The sequence below is a fragment of the Myxine glutinosa genome, chromosome 5 (assembly GCF_964187855.1).
Source record: "Myxine glutinosa chromosome 5, kmMyxGlut1.1, whole genome shotgun sequence".
NCBI classification, from domain to species: domain Eukaryota; kingdom Metazoa; phylum Chordata; class Myxini; order Myxiniformes; family Myxinidae; genus Myxine; species Myxine glutinosa.
Window position 1 is genome coordinate 115437437 of NC_136265.1, and position 17456 is coordinate 115454892.

The following is a 17456-nucleotide window of genomic DNA, read 5'->3' on the forward strand; positions in this document are numbered from 1 at the left end:
GCTGGCTGTTCACGACTATCACCTGAGGTCATCTCCCCATCCATACTCATGGTCTTTTCTACTCTCATTCCCCCTCAGCAAGCGCATCCCCTCCTTTCCTGGTTATTTCACTCTCTTTTAAAAAATATTCGTTTTCTTATTTGTTCCATTTCTGTTTCATCCCTGGGTTTCCCTTCCTATTGTTGTTGTGATTGAGCTTGTATCCACAGCTTGTTGACTCCCTGTGTTCTCCTCACTCTCCCATTGATCCCATTTTCCCTCCAAGGTCTCTCTGCTGTGTCCCTCTCCACGGAAGTTGGTATGTTTCCCCCCTTTCCACGATGTTCTTCTTCTGTTACGTTCTGGCCTATTCTGTGTTCTAGCTCTGCCACGAGACACAACTTCGTATAAAAGAAAAAACAACAACTCTGCTTTGCATTGGTCAGTGCAGTAATTGAAGTTCCAGTATTGCACTGTTCATAAAACGACGAACAAATCGACCTGAAACAGCGTGGCTAACAATGCAATGTACACAGGGCGCAGCTATCCGTTGATTATTCGTTTCACTGATTGGAGTCCATTTGTTGAGCTCCACCTTTGATATGCGAATTCAGATTGTCGAAGCTTCCAAGTTGTGTGAAATGCGCCGGATCAGCCTCCGAGGCCGTGCTACTATTCTATCCTCGAGGTGGTTGTGCTCGGCCGTGCTACTATTCTATCCTCGAGGTGGTTGTGCTCGGCCGTGCTGCTATTCCATCCTCGAGGTGGTTGTGCTCGGCCGTGCTGCTATTCTATCCTCGAGGTGGTTGCGCTCGGCCGTGCTGCTATTCCATCCTCGAGGTGGTTGTGCTCGGCCGTGCTGCTATTCCATCCTCGAGGTGGTTGTGCTCGGCCGTGCTGCTATTCCAGCCTCGAGGTGGTTGTGCTCGGCCGTGCTGCTATTCTATCCTCGAGGTGGTTGCGCTCGGCCGTGCTGCTATTCTATCATCGAGGTGGTTGTGCTCCGCCATGCTGCTATTCTATCCTCGAGGTGGTTGTGCTCGGCCGTGCTGCTATTCTATCCTCGAGGTGGTTGCGCTCGGCCTTGCTGCTATTCCAACCTCGAGGTGGTTGTGCTCGGCCGTGCTGCTATTCCATCCTCGAGGTGGTTGTGCTCGGCCGAGCTGCTATTCCTTCCTCGAGGTGGTTGTGCTCGGCCGTGCTGCTATTCTATCCTCGAGGTGGTTGTGCTCGGCCGTGCTGCTATTCTATCCTCGAGGTGGTTGTGCTCGGCCGTGCTGCTATTCTATCCTCGAGGTGGTTGTGCTCGGCCGTGCTGCTATTCTATCCTCGAGGTGGTTGTGCTCGGCCGTGCTGCTATTCTATCCTCGAGGTGGTTGTGCTCGGCCGTGCTGCTATTCTATCCTCGAGGTGGTTGTGCTCGGCCGTGCTGCTATTCTATCCTCGAGGTGGTTGTGCTCGGCCGTGCTGCTATTCTATCCTCGAGGTGGTTGTGCTCGGCCGAGCTGCTATTCTATCCTCGAGGTGGTTGTGCTCGGCCGTGCTGCTATTCCATCCTCGAGGTGGTTGTGCTCGGCCGTGCTGCTATTCTATCCTCGAGGTGGTTGTGCTCGGCCGTGCTGCTATTCCATCCTCGAGGTGGTTGCGCTCGGCCGTGCTGCTATTCCATCCTCGAGGTGGTTGTGCTCGGCCGTGCTGCTATTCCATCCTCGAGGTGGTTGTGCTCGGCCGTGCTGCTATTCTATCCCCGAGGTGGTTGCGCTCGGCCGTGCTGCTATTCTATCCTCGAGGTGGTTGTGCTCGGCCGTGCTGCTATTCCATCCTCGAGGTGGTTGTGCTCGGCCGTGCTGCTATTCTATCCCCGAGGTGGTTGCGCTCGGCCGTGCTGCTATTCCATCCTCGAGGTGGTTGTGCTCGGCCGTGCTGCTATTCTATCCTCGAGGTGGTTGTGCTCGGCCGTGCTGCTATTCTATCCCCGAGGTGGTTGTGCTCGGCCGTGCTGCTATTCTATCCTCGAGGTGGTTGTGCTCGGCCGTGCTGCTATTCCATCCTCGAGGTGGTTGTGCTCGGCCGTGCTGCTATTCTATCCCCGAGGTGGTTGTGCTCGGCCGTGCTGCTATTCTATCCTCGAGGTGGTTGTGCTCGGCCGTGCTGCTATTCCATCCTCGAGGTGGTTGTGCTCGGTCGTGCTGCTATTCTATCCTCGAGGTGGTTGTGCTCGGCCGTGCTGCTATTCCATCCTCGAGGTGGTTGTGCTCGGCCGTGCTGCTATTCTATCCCCGAGGTGGTTGTGCTCGGCCGTGCTGCTATTCTATCCCCGAGGTGGTTGTGCTCGACCGTGCTGCTATTCTATCCTCGAGGTGGTTGCGCTCGGCCGTGCTGCTATTCTATCCTCGAGGTGGTTGTGCTCGGCCGTGCTGCTATTCTATCCTCGAGGTGGTTGTGCTCGGCCGTGCTGCTATTCCATCCTCGAGGTGGTTGTGCTCGGCCGTGCTGCTATTCTATCCTCGAGGTGGTTGCGCTCGGCCGTGCTGCTATTCTATCCTCGAGGTGGTTGTGCTCGGCCGTGCTGCTATTCTATCCTCGAGGTGGTTGCGCTCGGCCGTGCTGCTATTCCATCCTCGAGGTGGTTGTGCTCGGCCGTGCTGCTATTCCATCCTCGAGGTGGTTGCGCTCGGCCGTGCTGCTATTCCATCCTCGAGGTGGTTGTGCTCGGCCGTGCTGCTATTCTATCCCCGAGGTGGTTGCGCTCGGCCGTGCTGCTATTCCATCCTCGAGGTGGTTGTGCTCGGCCGTGCTGCTATTCTATCCCCGAGGTGGTTGTGCTCGGCCGTGCTGCTATTCTATCCCCGAGGTGGTTGCGCTCGGCCGTGCTGCTATTCCATCCTCGAGGTGGTTGTGCTCGGCCGTGCTGCTATTCCATCCTCGAGGTGGTTGTGCTCGGCCGTGCTGCTATTCTATCCCCGAGGTGGTTGCGCTCGGCCGTGCTGCTATTCCATCCTCGAGGTGGTTGTGCTCGGCCGTGCTGCTATTCTATCCCCGAGGTGGTTGTGCTCGGCCGTGCTGCTATTCTATCCCCGAGGTGGTTGTGCTCGGCCGTGCTGCTATTCTATCCTCGAGGTGGTTGTGCTCGAGTGTGTGAACGTCGTGTCTTAATTGTTTCTGCTGTCGCCCATTTAGGGAAAGCTGGCATTGCTGGCTTCCAACGGCTGCTTCGTGTCCTGCAACGAGGAGGAGGATATCGTGGCCAGAAGCAAAACTGCAAAGGAGGACGAGATCATAAAGGTTACCGTGTTCCGAACTCTAATCCTAACCTTTCCTTGGCTCTTCAATTAATCTTTTATGCTTTTTCTACTTCTCATCTTATTTGAAAACGAATATTATCCAATTCTTTCGTATTCCCCAAAAACAGCAATTGCGTTTTTCTCTGACGTCACCATGTACGTTTGTAAAGGTCGTGTACTGTACCACAGATCCGATCGAGTGCGGAGATCTTTCACAAACCCAAGGATGGACTTGCAGATGAAGACCGAGGGAGCGTGTCTCAGTGTGAACTGAATTATGTGTATGTTTGGTTAATCCTGCACTGCTGGGTACTTTATGTTCACCTGATCAAATACCCCTCCCCTTTCCTTCTCACCTGGGCCAGCCACAATGGCAATTAAATAACTTTTGTAAACTTCACTGTCTCAGGCGAAAGTTTCAGAGCTTCCAAGATCGTCGTCTGCGCTTGAACAAGGGACACCATAAGGAGATTAAACGTGCTCGTACTGAGGGAAGCCTACATGAGGTGCTGCTGGACAGGTCAGCACTGAGTGTGGAAGCAGTATGTGGGTGGGGCAGCAGTATGTGGGCGGGAATGCAGTATGTGGGCGTGGCAACAGTATTTGGGTGGGGCAGCAGTATGTGGGCGGAAATGCAGTATGTGGGTGGCGCAGCAGTATGTATGTGGGTGTGGCAGCAGTATGTTTGTGGGTGTGGCAGCAGTATGTTTGTGGGTGTGGCAGCTGTATGTATGTGGGCGTGGCAGCAGTATGTGGGCGTGGCAGCAGTGTGGGTATGGCAGCAGTTTGTATATGGGCGTGGCAGCAGTATTTGGGCGTGGCAGCAGTATGTGGGCGTGGCAGCAGTATGTGGGCGGGGCCGCTGTATGTGGACGGGGCCGCTGTATGTGGACGGGGCCGCTGTATGTGGGCGGGGCCGCTGTATGTGGGCGGGGCCACTGTATGTGGGCCGTGGCCGCTGTATGTGGGCCGTGGCCGCTGTATGTGGGCCGTGGCCGCTGTATGTGGGCGTGGCCGCTGTATGTGGGCGTGGCAGCTGGATGTGGGCGGGGCAACAGTATTTGGGCGGGGCAGCATTATGTATGTGGGCGTGGCAGCTGTATGTGGGCGTGGCAGCAGTATGTGGGCGTGGCAGCAGTATGTGGGCGTGCCAGCAGTATGTGGGCGTGCCAGCAGTATGTGGGCGGGGCCACTGTATGTGGGCTGGCAGCAGTATTTGGGCATGGCAGCACATGAGTATGTTACCAATCAGTTTCGTGTAGAGGAGGTTTAGTGTATTTGTGATGAGTTTGTGATTGTGTGATTCTGTTTGGTTTGGTGTGCACTGTGCAGCGAATACATTGATATCAGAACAAAGGGTGGAAGACCTCTGGGCTGATTGGCTGCTGTGTTCTTTTCCAGGCGTTCCAAAATGAAATCTGACAGATACTGCAAGATCTGACCGATGAAGATGGAGGTGGAATCTATCGGTTGGTTTTTAGCTCAATTTGATTTCCCAATCTGTATCTTGTATTCTATGGCTTTTCATCATCGAGTTTTCCTCTGGAAACGTGTCAGGGGTCAAAGTGTACACTTTCTGGCACTGAGAGTATCAATTACTTAATTACGTATTTACCACGATGGGCCAAAGAAAGGTGAATTAGCAAATCAAACCATCACCCGATAAGCATTCTGTGCTCACGGGCGACTTGCACGCAGCGCGTTCCTCCGATTGTAAAACCAAACCTTTAGTTGTGGGGTTTTGTTGGGAGTTATTGTGTTGTATCGGATACTGAAATCGATATGACCTGACATTACGTGTTTGAAATGTTCATTTACAGAGTATATCCACCTGCCCCCCAAAATCGGTATTTTTTGTTTGTTTAAACTCTTATTATGACGACAGCATGATTGTACATGCTGCCCTGTCTCCAAGCAACCATTGAAATTGGTTTTAAAATACCGTGATACTGTTTAAAATACCTTTAGGCGGTGAAGTAAACTGCTTTATTCAACCAGGTGAGCGCCCAGGGGTATTGCCCCTATTTTTTAATTTTCCCCATTGTTCTTGTTTCACAATAAAATAATTTGATGTTCGTTGTATTCCTTTTTTTTTGTTCATTCGTATGTATTCCCATTTCAGGATTACGTTGACAAAAAGAGAACTGAGACTAAGTACGAGTCGATCTTCTTCTTTTTTCTTCCACAGGGTCCAACGCCCGTGTTGGAGCTGCAGCATAAATCATGCACAAACGTTCAGACAACACCAGACTTGACTTCAGATAAACATTGCAGCTGACATTGGAAGAGGGACAGAGGTAGGGGAAGGGGCTCTCGAGACCAGCGACGCCATTTTTTTTAGTGTTGTTTTATTTCTCCGCACTCACTCGGTGACGAGGGTAATCGAGGAGAAACCTCCATCCCCACCGGATGCCACCCCATGGGGTATATCCATGCTCTTTGCTCTCTTCTCCAAATGATGAGCATCAAGAGAGGAAATATTTGCACTCTTCCAGACCCCGAACCGAACTGGCACCTTCTTGTGGCCAATTATTCCAGGAAGTACGGCACGCTTTTGTCCCCTGTCTGCAACCGATCTTCCTTGGGCTGACAGGATGACCTAGAGGTACACACACTCGCCTTGAAACTGTCCAATCTGTGTTTGAATCTCGATCCAGGTATAAACTGTCATGCCGGTGTTGCACAGGTGGGGTGATTCATCAATGTTTGTGCCGTCCCTCGGATGGACGTTAAATGGATGTCCTGTCTGCTAGCATTCGTTTACAAAGGTGAGTTATCGCTGGCACACTGAACAAAGTACAAATTCCTGCCATAACCGACAGAGATCATGGCATCAGTGGCACATCTGCTTCCTCTGTTATCACGTTTATCTGCTCTGTTAACATCACGTTTATCTGCTCTATGAACATCACGTTTATCTGCTCTGTTAACATCGCGTTTATCTGCTCTGTTAACATAGTTTATCTGCTCTTAACATCACGTTTATCTGCTCTATTAACATCACTTTTATCTGCTCTGTTAACATCATTTTTATCTGCTCTGTTCACATCACGTTTATCTGCTCTGTTAACATCATGTTTATCTGCTCTTTTAACATCATGTTTATCTGCTCTTTTAACATCATGTTTATCTGCTCTTTTAACATCATGTTTATCTGCTCTGTTAACATCACGTTTATCTGCTCTATTAACATCACTTTTATCTGCTCTGTTAACATCATTTTTATCTGCTCTGTTAACATCATGTTTATCTGCTCTGTTAACATCATTTTTATCTGCTCTGTTAACATCATGTTTATCTGCTCTTTTAACATCAAGTTTATCTGCTCTTTTAACATCATGTTTATCTGCTCTATTAACATCACGTTTACCTGCTCTGTTAACATCATGTTTATCTGCTCTTTTAACATCATGTTTATCTGCTCTGTTAACATCACGTTTATCTGCTCTGTTAACATCACTTTTATCTGCTCTGTTAACATCATTTTTATCTGCTCTGTTAACATCATGTTTATCTGCTCTGTTAACATGATGTTTATCTGCTCTTTTAACATCATGTTTATCTGCTCTTTTAACATCATGTTTATCTGCTCTTTTAACATCATGTTTATCTGCTCTGTTAACATCATGTTTATCTGCTCTTTTAACATCATGTTTATCTGCTCTTTTAACATCATGTTTATCTGCTCTATTAACATCACGTTTACCTGCTCTGTTAACATCATGTTTATCTGCTCTGTTTACATCATGTTTATCTGCTCTGTTAACATCATGTTTAACTGCTCTGTTAACATCACGTTTATCTGCTCTTTTAACATCACGTTTATCTGCTCTATTAACATCACGTTTATCTGCTCTGTTAACATCATGTTTATCTGTTCTGTTAACATCATGTTTATCTGCTCTGTTAACAACACGTTTATCTGCTATGTTATCATCACGTTTATCTGCTCTGTTAACATCACGTTTATCTGCTCTGTTAACATCACGTTTATCTGCTCTGTTAACATCACGTTTATCTGCTCTGTTAACATCACGTTTATCTGCTCTGTTAACATCACGTTTATCTGCTCTGTTAACATCATGTTTATATGATCTGTTAACATCATGTTTATCTGCTCTGTTAACATCGTTTATCTGCTCTGTTAACATCATGTTTATCTGCTCTGTTAACATCACGTTTATCTGCTCTTTTAACATCATGTTTATCTGCTCTGTTAACATCATGTTTATTTGCTCTATTAACATCACATTTATCTGCTCTATTAACATCATGTTTATCTGCTCTTTTATCATCATGTTTATCTGCTCTGTTATCATCATGTTTATCTGCTCGATTAACATCGTGTTTATCTGCTCTGTTATCATCATGTTTATCTGCTCTTTTATCATCATGTTTATCTGCTCTATTAACATCATGTTTATCCACTCTGTTATCATCATGTTTATCTGCTCTGTTAACATCACGTTTATCTGCTCTGTTAACATCACGTTTATCTGCTCTATTAACATCATGTTTATCTGCTCTATTAACATCATGTTTATCTGCTCTGTTATCATGTTTATCTGCTCTGTTATCATCATGTTTATCTGCTCTGTTATCATGTTTATCTGCTCTGTTATCATCATGTTTATCTGCTCTGTTATCATGTTTATCTGCTCTATTAACATCATGTTTATCTGCTCTGTTATCATGTTTATCTGCTCTATTAACATCATGTTTATCTGCTCTGTTATCATCATGTTTATCTGCTCCATTAACATCATGTTTATCTGCTCTGTTAACATCACGTTTATCTGCTCTTTTAACATCACGTTTATCTGCTCTGTTAACATCATGTTTATTTTCTCTGTTAACATCACGTTTATCTGCTCTTTTAACATAATGTTTATCTGCTCTGTTAACATCATGTTTATTTGCTCTGTTAACATCATGTTTATTTGCTCTGTTAACATCATGTTTATTTGCTCTGTTAACATCACGTTTATCTGCTCTGTTAACATCACGTTTATCTGCTCTGTTCACATCACGTTTATCTGCTCTGTTAACATCATGTTTATTTTCTCTGTTAACATCACGTTTATCTGCTCTATTAACATCATGTTTATCTGCTCTATTAACATCATGTTTATCTGCTCTGTTATCATGTTTATCTGCTCTGTTATCATCATGTTTATCTGCTCTGTTATCATGTTTATCTGCTCTGTTATCATCATGTTTATCTGCTCTGTTATCATGTTTATCTGCTCTATTAACATCATGTTTATCTGCTCTGTTATCATCATGTTTATCTGCTCTATTAACATCATGTTTATCTGCTCTGTTAACATCACGTTTATCTGCTCTTTTAACATCACGTTTATCTGCTCTGTTAACATCATGTTTATTTTCTCTGTTAACATCACGTTTATCTGCTCTTTTAACATAATGTTTATCTGCTCTGTTAACATCATGTTTATTTGCTCTGTTAACATCATGTTTATTTGCTCTGTTAACATCATGTTTATTTGCTCTGTTAACATCACGTTTATCTGCTCTGTTAACATCACGTTTATCTGCTCTGTTCACATCACGTTTATCTGTTCTGTTCACATCATGTTTATCTGCTCTGTTAACATCACGTTTATCTGCTCTATTAACATCATGTTTATCTGTTCTGTTCACATCACGTTTATCTGCTCTGTTCACATCACGTTTATCTGCTCTGTTAACATCATGTTTATCTGCTCTTTTAACATCATGTTTATCTGCTCTTTTAACATCATGTTTATCTGCTCTATTAACATCATGTTTACCTGCTCTGTTAACATCATGTTTATCTGCTCTTTTAACATCACGTTTATCTGCTCTATTAACATCACGTTTATCTGCTCTGTTAACATCACGTTTATCTGCTCTGTTAACATCATGTTTATCCGATCTGTTAACATCATGTTTATCTGGTCTGTTAACATCATGTTTATCTGCTCTGTTAACATCATGTTTATCTGCTCTGTTAACATCACGGTTATCTGCTCTTTTAACATCATGTTTATCTGCTCTGTTAACATCATGTTTATTTGCTCTATTAACATCACGTTTATCTGCTCTATTAACATCATGTTTATCTGCTCTTTTATCATCATGTTTATCTGCTCTTTAACATCATGTTTATCTGCTCTATTAACATCACGTTTACCTGCTCTGTTAACATCATGTTTATCTGCTCTTTTAACATCATGTTTATCTGCTCTGTTAACATCACGTTTATCTGCTCTATTAACATCACGTTTATCTGCTCTGTTAACATCATGTTTATCTGCTCTGTTAACATCATGTTTATCTACTCTGTTAACATGTTTATCTACTCTGTTATCATCATGTTTATCTTCTCTGTTATCATCATGTTTATCTTCTCTGTTATCATCATGTTTATCTGCTCTGTTATCATCATGTTTATCTACTCTGTTATCATCATGTTTATCTACTCTGTTATCATCATGTTTATCTACTCTGTTATCATCATGTTTATCTACTCTGTTATCATCATGTTTATCTGCTCTGTTATCATGTTTATCTGCTCTATTAACATCATGTTTATCTGCTCTGTTATCATGTTTTTATCTCCTCTGTTATCATCATGTTTATCTGCTCTGTTATCATCATGTTTATCTTCTCTGTTATCATCATGTTTATCTACTCTGTTATCATGTTTATCTGCTCTATTAACATCATGTTTATCTGCTCTGTTATCATCATGTTTATCTACTCTGTTATCATCATGTTTATCTACTCTGTTATCATGTTTATCTACTCTGTTATCATCATGTTTATCTGCTCTGTTATCATCATGTTTATCTGCTCTATTAACATCACGTTTATCTGCTCTATTAACATCACGTTTATCTGCTCTATTAACATCACGTTTATCCGCTCTATTAACATCACGTTTATCCGCTCTATTAACATCATGTTTATCCACTCTGTTATCATCATGTTTATCTTCTCTGTTATCATCATGTTTATCTGCTCTATTAACATCATGTTTATCTGCTCTGTTATCATCATGTTTATCTACTCTGTTATCATCATGTTTATCTACTCTGTTATCATCATGTTTATCTACTCTGTTATCATCACGTTTATCTGCTCTATTAACATCATGTTTATCTTCTCTGTTATCATCATGTTTATCTACTCGATTAACATGTTTATCTTCTCTGTTATCATCATGTTTATCTGCTCTGTTATCATCATGTTTATCTACTCTGTTATCATCATGTTTATCTGCTCTGTTATCATGTTTATCTGCTCTGTTAACATCATGTTTATCTGCTCTGTTAACATCACATTTATCTGCTCTGTTATCATCATGTTTATCTACTCTATTAACATCATGTTTATCTGCTCTGTTATCATGTTTTTCTACTCTGTTATCATGTTTATCTGCTCTGTTATCATGTTTATCTACTCTGTTATCATCATGTTTATCTGCTCTGTTATCATCATGTTTATCTGCTCTATTATCATCATGTTTATCTACTCTATTAACATCATGTTTGTCTACTCTGTTATCATCATGTTTATCTTCTCTGTTATCATCATGTTTATCTGCTCTGTTATCATCATGTTTATCTACTCTGTTATCATCATGTTTATCTACTCTGTTATCATCATGTTTATCTGCTCTGTTATCATCATGTTTATCTGCTCTGTTATCATGTTTATCTGCTCTATTAACATCATGTTTATCTGCTCTGTTATCATGTTTATCTGCTCTGTTATCATCATGTTTATCTACTCTGTTATCATCATGCTTATCTACTCTGTTATCATCATGTTTATCTACTCTATTAACATCATGTTTATCTGCTCTGTTATCATCATGTTTATCTACTCTGTTATCATCATGTTTATCTTCTCTGTTATCATGTTTATCTGCTCTATTAACATCATGTTTATCTTCTCTGTTATCATCATGTTTATCTACTCTGTTATCATCATGTTTATCTGCTCTGTTATCATCATGTTTATCTACTCTGTTATCATAATGTTTATCTACTCTGTTATCATCATGTTTATCTACTCTGTTATCATGTTTATCTGCTCTGTTATCATCATGTTTATCTGCTGTGTTAACATCATGTTTATCTGCTCTGTTATCATCATGTTTTTCTACTCTGTTATCATCATGTTTATCTGCTCTGTTATCATCATGTTTATCTACTCTGTTATCATCATGTTTATCTGCTATGTTAACATCATGTTTATCTGCTCTGTTATCATCATGTTTATCTGCTCTGTTAACATCATGTTTATCTACTCTATTAACATCATGTTTATCTGCTCTATTAACATCATGTTTATCTTCTCTGTTATCATCATGTTTATCTTCTCTGTTATCATCATGTTTATCTGCTCTGTTATCATCATGTTTATCTACTCTGTTATCATCATGTTTATCTACTCTGTTATCATCATGTTTATCTACTCTGTTATCATCATGTTTATCTGCTCTGTTATCATGTTTATCTGCTCTATTAACATCATGTTTATCTGCTCTGTTATCATGTTTATCTCCTCTGTTATCATCATGTTTATCTGCTCTGTTATCATCATGTTTATCTTCTCTGTTATCATCATGTTTATCTACTCTGTTATCATGTTTATCTGCTCTATTAACATCATGTTTATCTGCTCTGTTATCATCATGTTTATCTACTCTGTTATCATCATGTTTATCTACTCTGTTATCATGTTTATCTACTCTGTTATCATCATGTTTATCTGCTCTATTAACATCACGTTTATCTGCTCTATTAACATCATGTTTATCTGCTCTGTTATCATCATGTTTATCTTCTCTGTTATCATCATGTTTATCTGCTCTATTAACATCATGTTTATCTGCTCTGTTATCATCATGTTTATCTGCTCTGTTATCATCATGTTTATCTACTCTGTTATCATCACGTTTATCTGCTCTGTTATCATCATGTTTATCTGCTCTGTTAACATCATGTTTATCTGCTCTATTAACATCATGTTTATCTACTCTGTTATCATCACGTTTATCTGCTCTGTTATCATCATGTTTATCTGCTCTGTTAACATCATGTTTATCTGCTCTGTTATCATCATGTTTATCTGCTCTGTTATCATCATGTTTATCTGCTCTGTTATCATGTTTATCTACTCTGTTATCATCACATTTATCTGCTCTGTTATCATCATGTTTATCTGCTCTGTTAACATCATGTTTATCTGCTCTGTTAACATCATGTTTATCTGCTCTATTAACATCACGTTTATCTACTCTGTTATCATCACGTTTATCTGCTCTGTTATCATCACGTTTATCTACTCTGTTATCATCACGTTTATCTGCTCTGTTAACATGTTTATCTGCTCTGTTAACATCATGTTTATCTGCTCTATTAACATCATGTTTATCTACTCTGTTATCATGTTTATCTGCTCTGTTATCATGTTTATCTGCTCTGTTATAATCATGTTTATCTGCTCTGTTATCATCATGTTTATCTGCTCTGTTATCATCATGTTTATCTGCTCTGTTATCATTATGTATATCTGCTCTGTTATCATTATGTATATCTGCTCTGTTATCATGTTTATCTACTCTGTTATCATCACGTTTATCTGCTCTATTAACATCACGTTTATCTGCTCTGTTATCATGTTTATCTGCTCTATTAACATCATGTTTATCTACTCTGTTATCATCATGTTTATCTGCTCTGTTATGTTTATCTGCTCTGTTATGTTTATCTGCTCTGTTATCATCATGTTTATCTGCTCTGTTATCATCATGTTTATCTGCTCTATTAACATCATGTTTATCTGCTCTATTAACATCATGTTTATCTGCTCTATTAACATGTTTATCTGCTCTATTAACATCATGTTTATCTACTCTGTTATCATCATGTTTATCTGCTCTGTTATGTTTATCTGCTCTGTTATCATCATGTTTATCTGCTCTGTTATCATCATGTTTATCTGCTCTGTTATCATCATGTTTATCTGCTCTGTTATCATGTTTATCTGCTGTATTAACATCATGTTTATCTGCTCTGTTATCATGTTTATCTGCTCTGTTAACATCATGTTTATCTGTTCTGTTATCAGGCTTCTCTGCTCTGTTAACATCAGGCTTATCTGCTATGTTAACATCATGTTTATCTGCTCTGTTAACGTAACGTTTACACGTTTATCTGCTCTGTTAACATAACGTTTATCCACTCCTCATACCTTCAAGGTGTGCTTTCCTGAAATCCAACATCCTTACTCTTCCCCCCCCCCCCCCCCCCCCTGAACTCCAACTCTAAACAGAATCCTTGCACACACATTGTTATGGATTGTCACTGGATTGTCACTGGATTAGTGATAGGAAGCAAAGAGTGGTTGTGATTAGGAAGATGTCTACCTGGGAGGATGGAAGTAATGGAAACCTCAGGGATCAGTACTCGGACCATTATTATTAACCCTTGCATAGCAGGAGACGGGGTTTTGTCGTGTGTGTGTGTTTGTGTGTGTGTGTGTGTTTGTATGTGTGTGTGTTTGTATGTGTGTGTGTTTGTATGTGTGTGTGTTTGTGTGTGTCTCTGTGTGTGTTTGTGTGTTGTTGGTTATCTCCATTTGCAGTTTTCAGGTGGTAGAACGGAGTCCTCCCAGGACCCAAAAGATCCTCCTCTTCATTAAGGGATCACGGTTCATGGCCCAAACTGTTAAACTTTTTCAGAGTTTTGTTCCAAGTTCTCTTTTCAGGATCATCACCGAACCCCTGATTTCCTCCAGTTGTAATTCATTTGTGGTAATATTCCCGGGATGGTTTTTAAATTTGTGAGGTTCTTCTTCATCAATCCTGTTGCTCCAATTATCACTGGTGTGGCGGGCACATGGGGCAATAATTCCGCGCACCAGTGGGTGGCGCGAGCGCCCAGGCGGGGACCAATGGCACATGCCCCGCCCTTCGACCAAGCGGCCACGCCCGGGGACTAGGCGTGGCCTCGGCACATATATGCGGGGTCTAAGCTCGAGCCCGCCCAATGCTGCAGTTCGAGCTTTCGTAATAAAGACTCTTTTGGTTTTAACAAACGCGTTGTGGCCTACCTCTTTGGCAAGCAAGTTGTGTGCACAGCACCACACTTCACTGGTGACCCCGATTGGTTCAGCCGTTGCTGACCACCGAACGCGCCATGGCCAATAACGCCGTCACAGTAAAACTCCCAGAGTTTTGGGAAGCACAGGCCGATGTGTGGTTCGTGCAGGCCGAAGCGCAATTTCAGCTTCGAGGCATAACGGCGGACGAGACCCGTTACTACCACGTGGTCGCCGCCCTCGGGCCCGGCACTGCCGCCAGAGTCGTGTCCATCCTGTGGCACCCGCCGGTCGACCACAAGTACGGGGCGCTCAAACGTCTCCTCATCGCCATGTTCAGCCTCACGGAGATCGAACGGGCCGACCGCCTCCTGGACCTTCCCGAACTCGGCGACACGACCATCCGTGCTGATGGATTTTATGCTGTCGCTGCTGGGTGGGCAAGCCCCGGATTTCTTATTCCGGGCGCTTTTCCTACGCCAGCTACCTCTACAGGTACGCCTCGCGCTAGCCGGTTCCGAAATAAAGGAACCCCGTGCCCTGGCCGTCGAGGCCGACAAGTTTTTCGCGGCTTGCGACACGCGGTCGAGTTATGGTGCTGCCATCGTGGATCCCAGGGCAGAGGCCACAGCGTCCCTCGTGGCCGCTGCCGCGCCCCGCCCACCACCACCGCCGCCGCCCCCGCCGCCGCAAGCCTGGTGCTATTTACACGCCAGGTTCGGCCACAAGGCTAGGATGTGTTGCCCGCCATGCTCTTTTCACAAGTCGGGAAACGACCAGGCCGGCGCTCATTAGCGGCCCTGAGCGTCGGCCATTCCGGCAGCCTCCTATTCATTACGGACACCTTGTCCGGGCGCCGTTTCCTCTGCGATACAGGAGCGCAGGTAAGCGTCATCCCCGCCTCCACGTCCGACAAGCGAACCGCGGGCCGGGGCCCCACATTGCTTGCCGCCAATGTTACACCCATCCGCACATTTGGGAAGCGCTGCCTCTCCCTGCGGTTCGGAGGGCAGTGTTTTCAATGGTCGTTCGTGACCGCCAGCATGCCAATGGCATTGCTTGGTGCGGACTTCCTATGTGCGAATGGGTTGTTGGTCGACGTGAAGCGCAGACGGCTCGTCCAGGCCGAAACCTTTAACTCGCTCGCTTGTTCGCTGAGCGGCTCACTGAGCGGCTCACTGAGCGGCTCACTGAGCGGCTCACCGAGCGGCTTGCCAAGCGGCTTGCTGGAAGGTTTCGTCCCGGCGAGTTTAGTTTGCACGCTTCCGGCAGCGGACGACTTTACCCGCCTCCTCGCCAGTTTCCCGGCCCTCACGCGGCCCACCTTCTCATCGGTGGCCGTTAAACACGGGGTGGAGCACCACATCCCCACGGTCGGGTCGCCGGTCTATGCCCGGGCACGCCGACTCGAACCCACGAAGCTCGCGGTGGCGAAAGCGGAGTTCGCCACGCTGGAGCGGCTGGGGATCGTGCGGCGCTCCAACAGCGCTTGGGCTTCTCCGCTGCACATCGTGCCGAAGCCCGGCGGGGGGTGGCGGCCGTGCGGGGACTACCGCCGGCTCAACGGTGCCACCACCCCCGACCGCTACCCGGTCCCACACATTCAGGACTTTTCCGCCCGGTTGGCCAACACGACCGTGTTTTCTAAGGTGGACCTCATCCGGGGCTACCATCAGGGCCCCGTCCAACCGGACGACGTCCCGAAGATGGCCGTCATCACCCCTTTCGGCCTCTTCGGGTTGAAGAATGCGGCTCAGGCGTTCCAGCGGCTTATGGATAGCGTCTTGCGTGACTTACCTTTCCTGTTTGTCTACCTGGACGACATCCTAGTCGCGAGCGCGTCCCGGGAGGAGCACCTGCTCCACCTCCGCACGCTTTTCGAACGCCTGGGCCAGCATGGCCTAATTAATCATCAACCGCCAAGTGCCGTTTCGGCGTCGCCACCATCGACTTCTTGGGGCACCGCATCACCGAGCACGGGGCCGTCCCTTTACCGGCCAAGGTGGAGGCGGTCAGGGATTTCCCGCGGCCCCGCACGATCAAGGGGCTCCAGGAGTTCCTGGGCATGGTAAACTTTTACCACCGCTTCGTGCCCCGCGTCGCTCAGCTCCTCCGCCTCTTCCACGAGGCCCTTCGGGGCAAGCCGGGCAAAGGTGACATCGCATGGTCGGAGCCGATGGCCGCGGCGTTCGCGGGCGCAAAGCTGGCTCTGGCCGACGCCACCATGCTGGCGCACCCGGCGCCCGATGCACCGATCGCCCTCACCACCGACGCGTCGGACTACGCAGTGGGCGCGGTGCACGAGCAATGGGTGCGTGGTGCTTGGCAACCGCTGGCGTTTTTCAGCCGGCAGCTTCGCCCGCACGAACGCCGGTACAGCACCTTCGACCGCGAGTTGCTCGGGCTCCACCTGGCGGTCCGACACTTCCACCATCTGCTGGAGGGCCGCCCGTTCACGGCCTTCGTTGACCACAAGCCCCTTGTGTTCGCGATGGTCAAGGTCGCCGAGCCATGGTCGGCACGGCAGCAGCGCCACCTCTCTGCCGTCTCCGAGTACACGACGGATATCCGTCACGTGGCGGGTAAGGACAACCCGGTGGCGGATTGCCTTTCCCGGTCCGTCGTGCACGCGGTCCACCTCGGGGTCGACGATGCCCGGATGGCGGAGGCCCAGACCGCCGACCCCGGCGTCCAGGCCTTGCGGACCGCCGTCACGGGCCTCCGCGTCACCGAGGTGCCGTTCGACGCCGCGGGCACGGCCCTCCTATGCGACGTCTCCATCGGCCGGCCTCGCCCCATCGTGCCCATTGGCTGGCAGCCCCCAGTGTTCGCCGCCATCCACGGCCTGTCCCACTCTGGCGCAAAGGCATCCCAGAAACTCTTCGGGGCGAAGTTCGTCTGGCATGGCCTCAGGAAGGACGTCTGCGACTGGGCCAGGACGTGCCTCGCGTGCTAGCGCGCAAAGGTCCACCGCCACACCCAGGCACCGTTAGCCCCGTTTACGGTGCCCGAGCGGCGGTTCGACCACGTGCATGTCGACTTGGTGGGACCTCTGCCCCCCTCGCGAGGATTCACCCACCTCCTCACCATGGT

At 45.9% G+C, this 17456-nt stretch overlaps 1 protein-coding gene across 5 annotated transcripts in view; it reads left to right on the forward strand.

The window, feature by feature from the left end:
* FRG1 (FSHD region gene 1) overlaps nt 1–5345 on the forward strand; it is a 33631-nt gene extending 28286 nt beyond the window's left edge. For all 5 annotated transcript variants that reach the window (XM_078778590.1, XM_068116488.2, XM_078778588.1 and 2 more), the window contains exons 7-10: nt 3160–3264; nt 3453–3544; nt 3673–3783; nt 4665–5345. In XM_078778590.1, the coding sequence (XP_078634716.1) occupies nt 3160–3264; nt 3453–3544; nt 3673–3783; nt 4665–4704 (348 nt within the window). In that variant the 3' untranslated portion in view covers nt 4705–5345. The remainder of the gene's footprint in view (nt 1–3159; nt 3265–3452; nt 3545–3672; nt 3784–4664) is intronic.
* Nucleotides 5346–17456: the final 12111 nt, after the last annotated feature.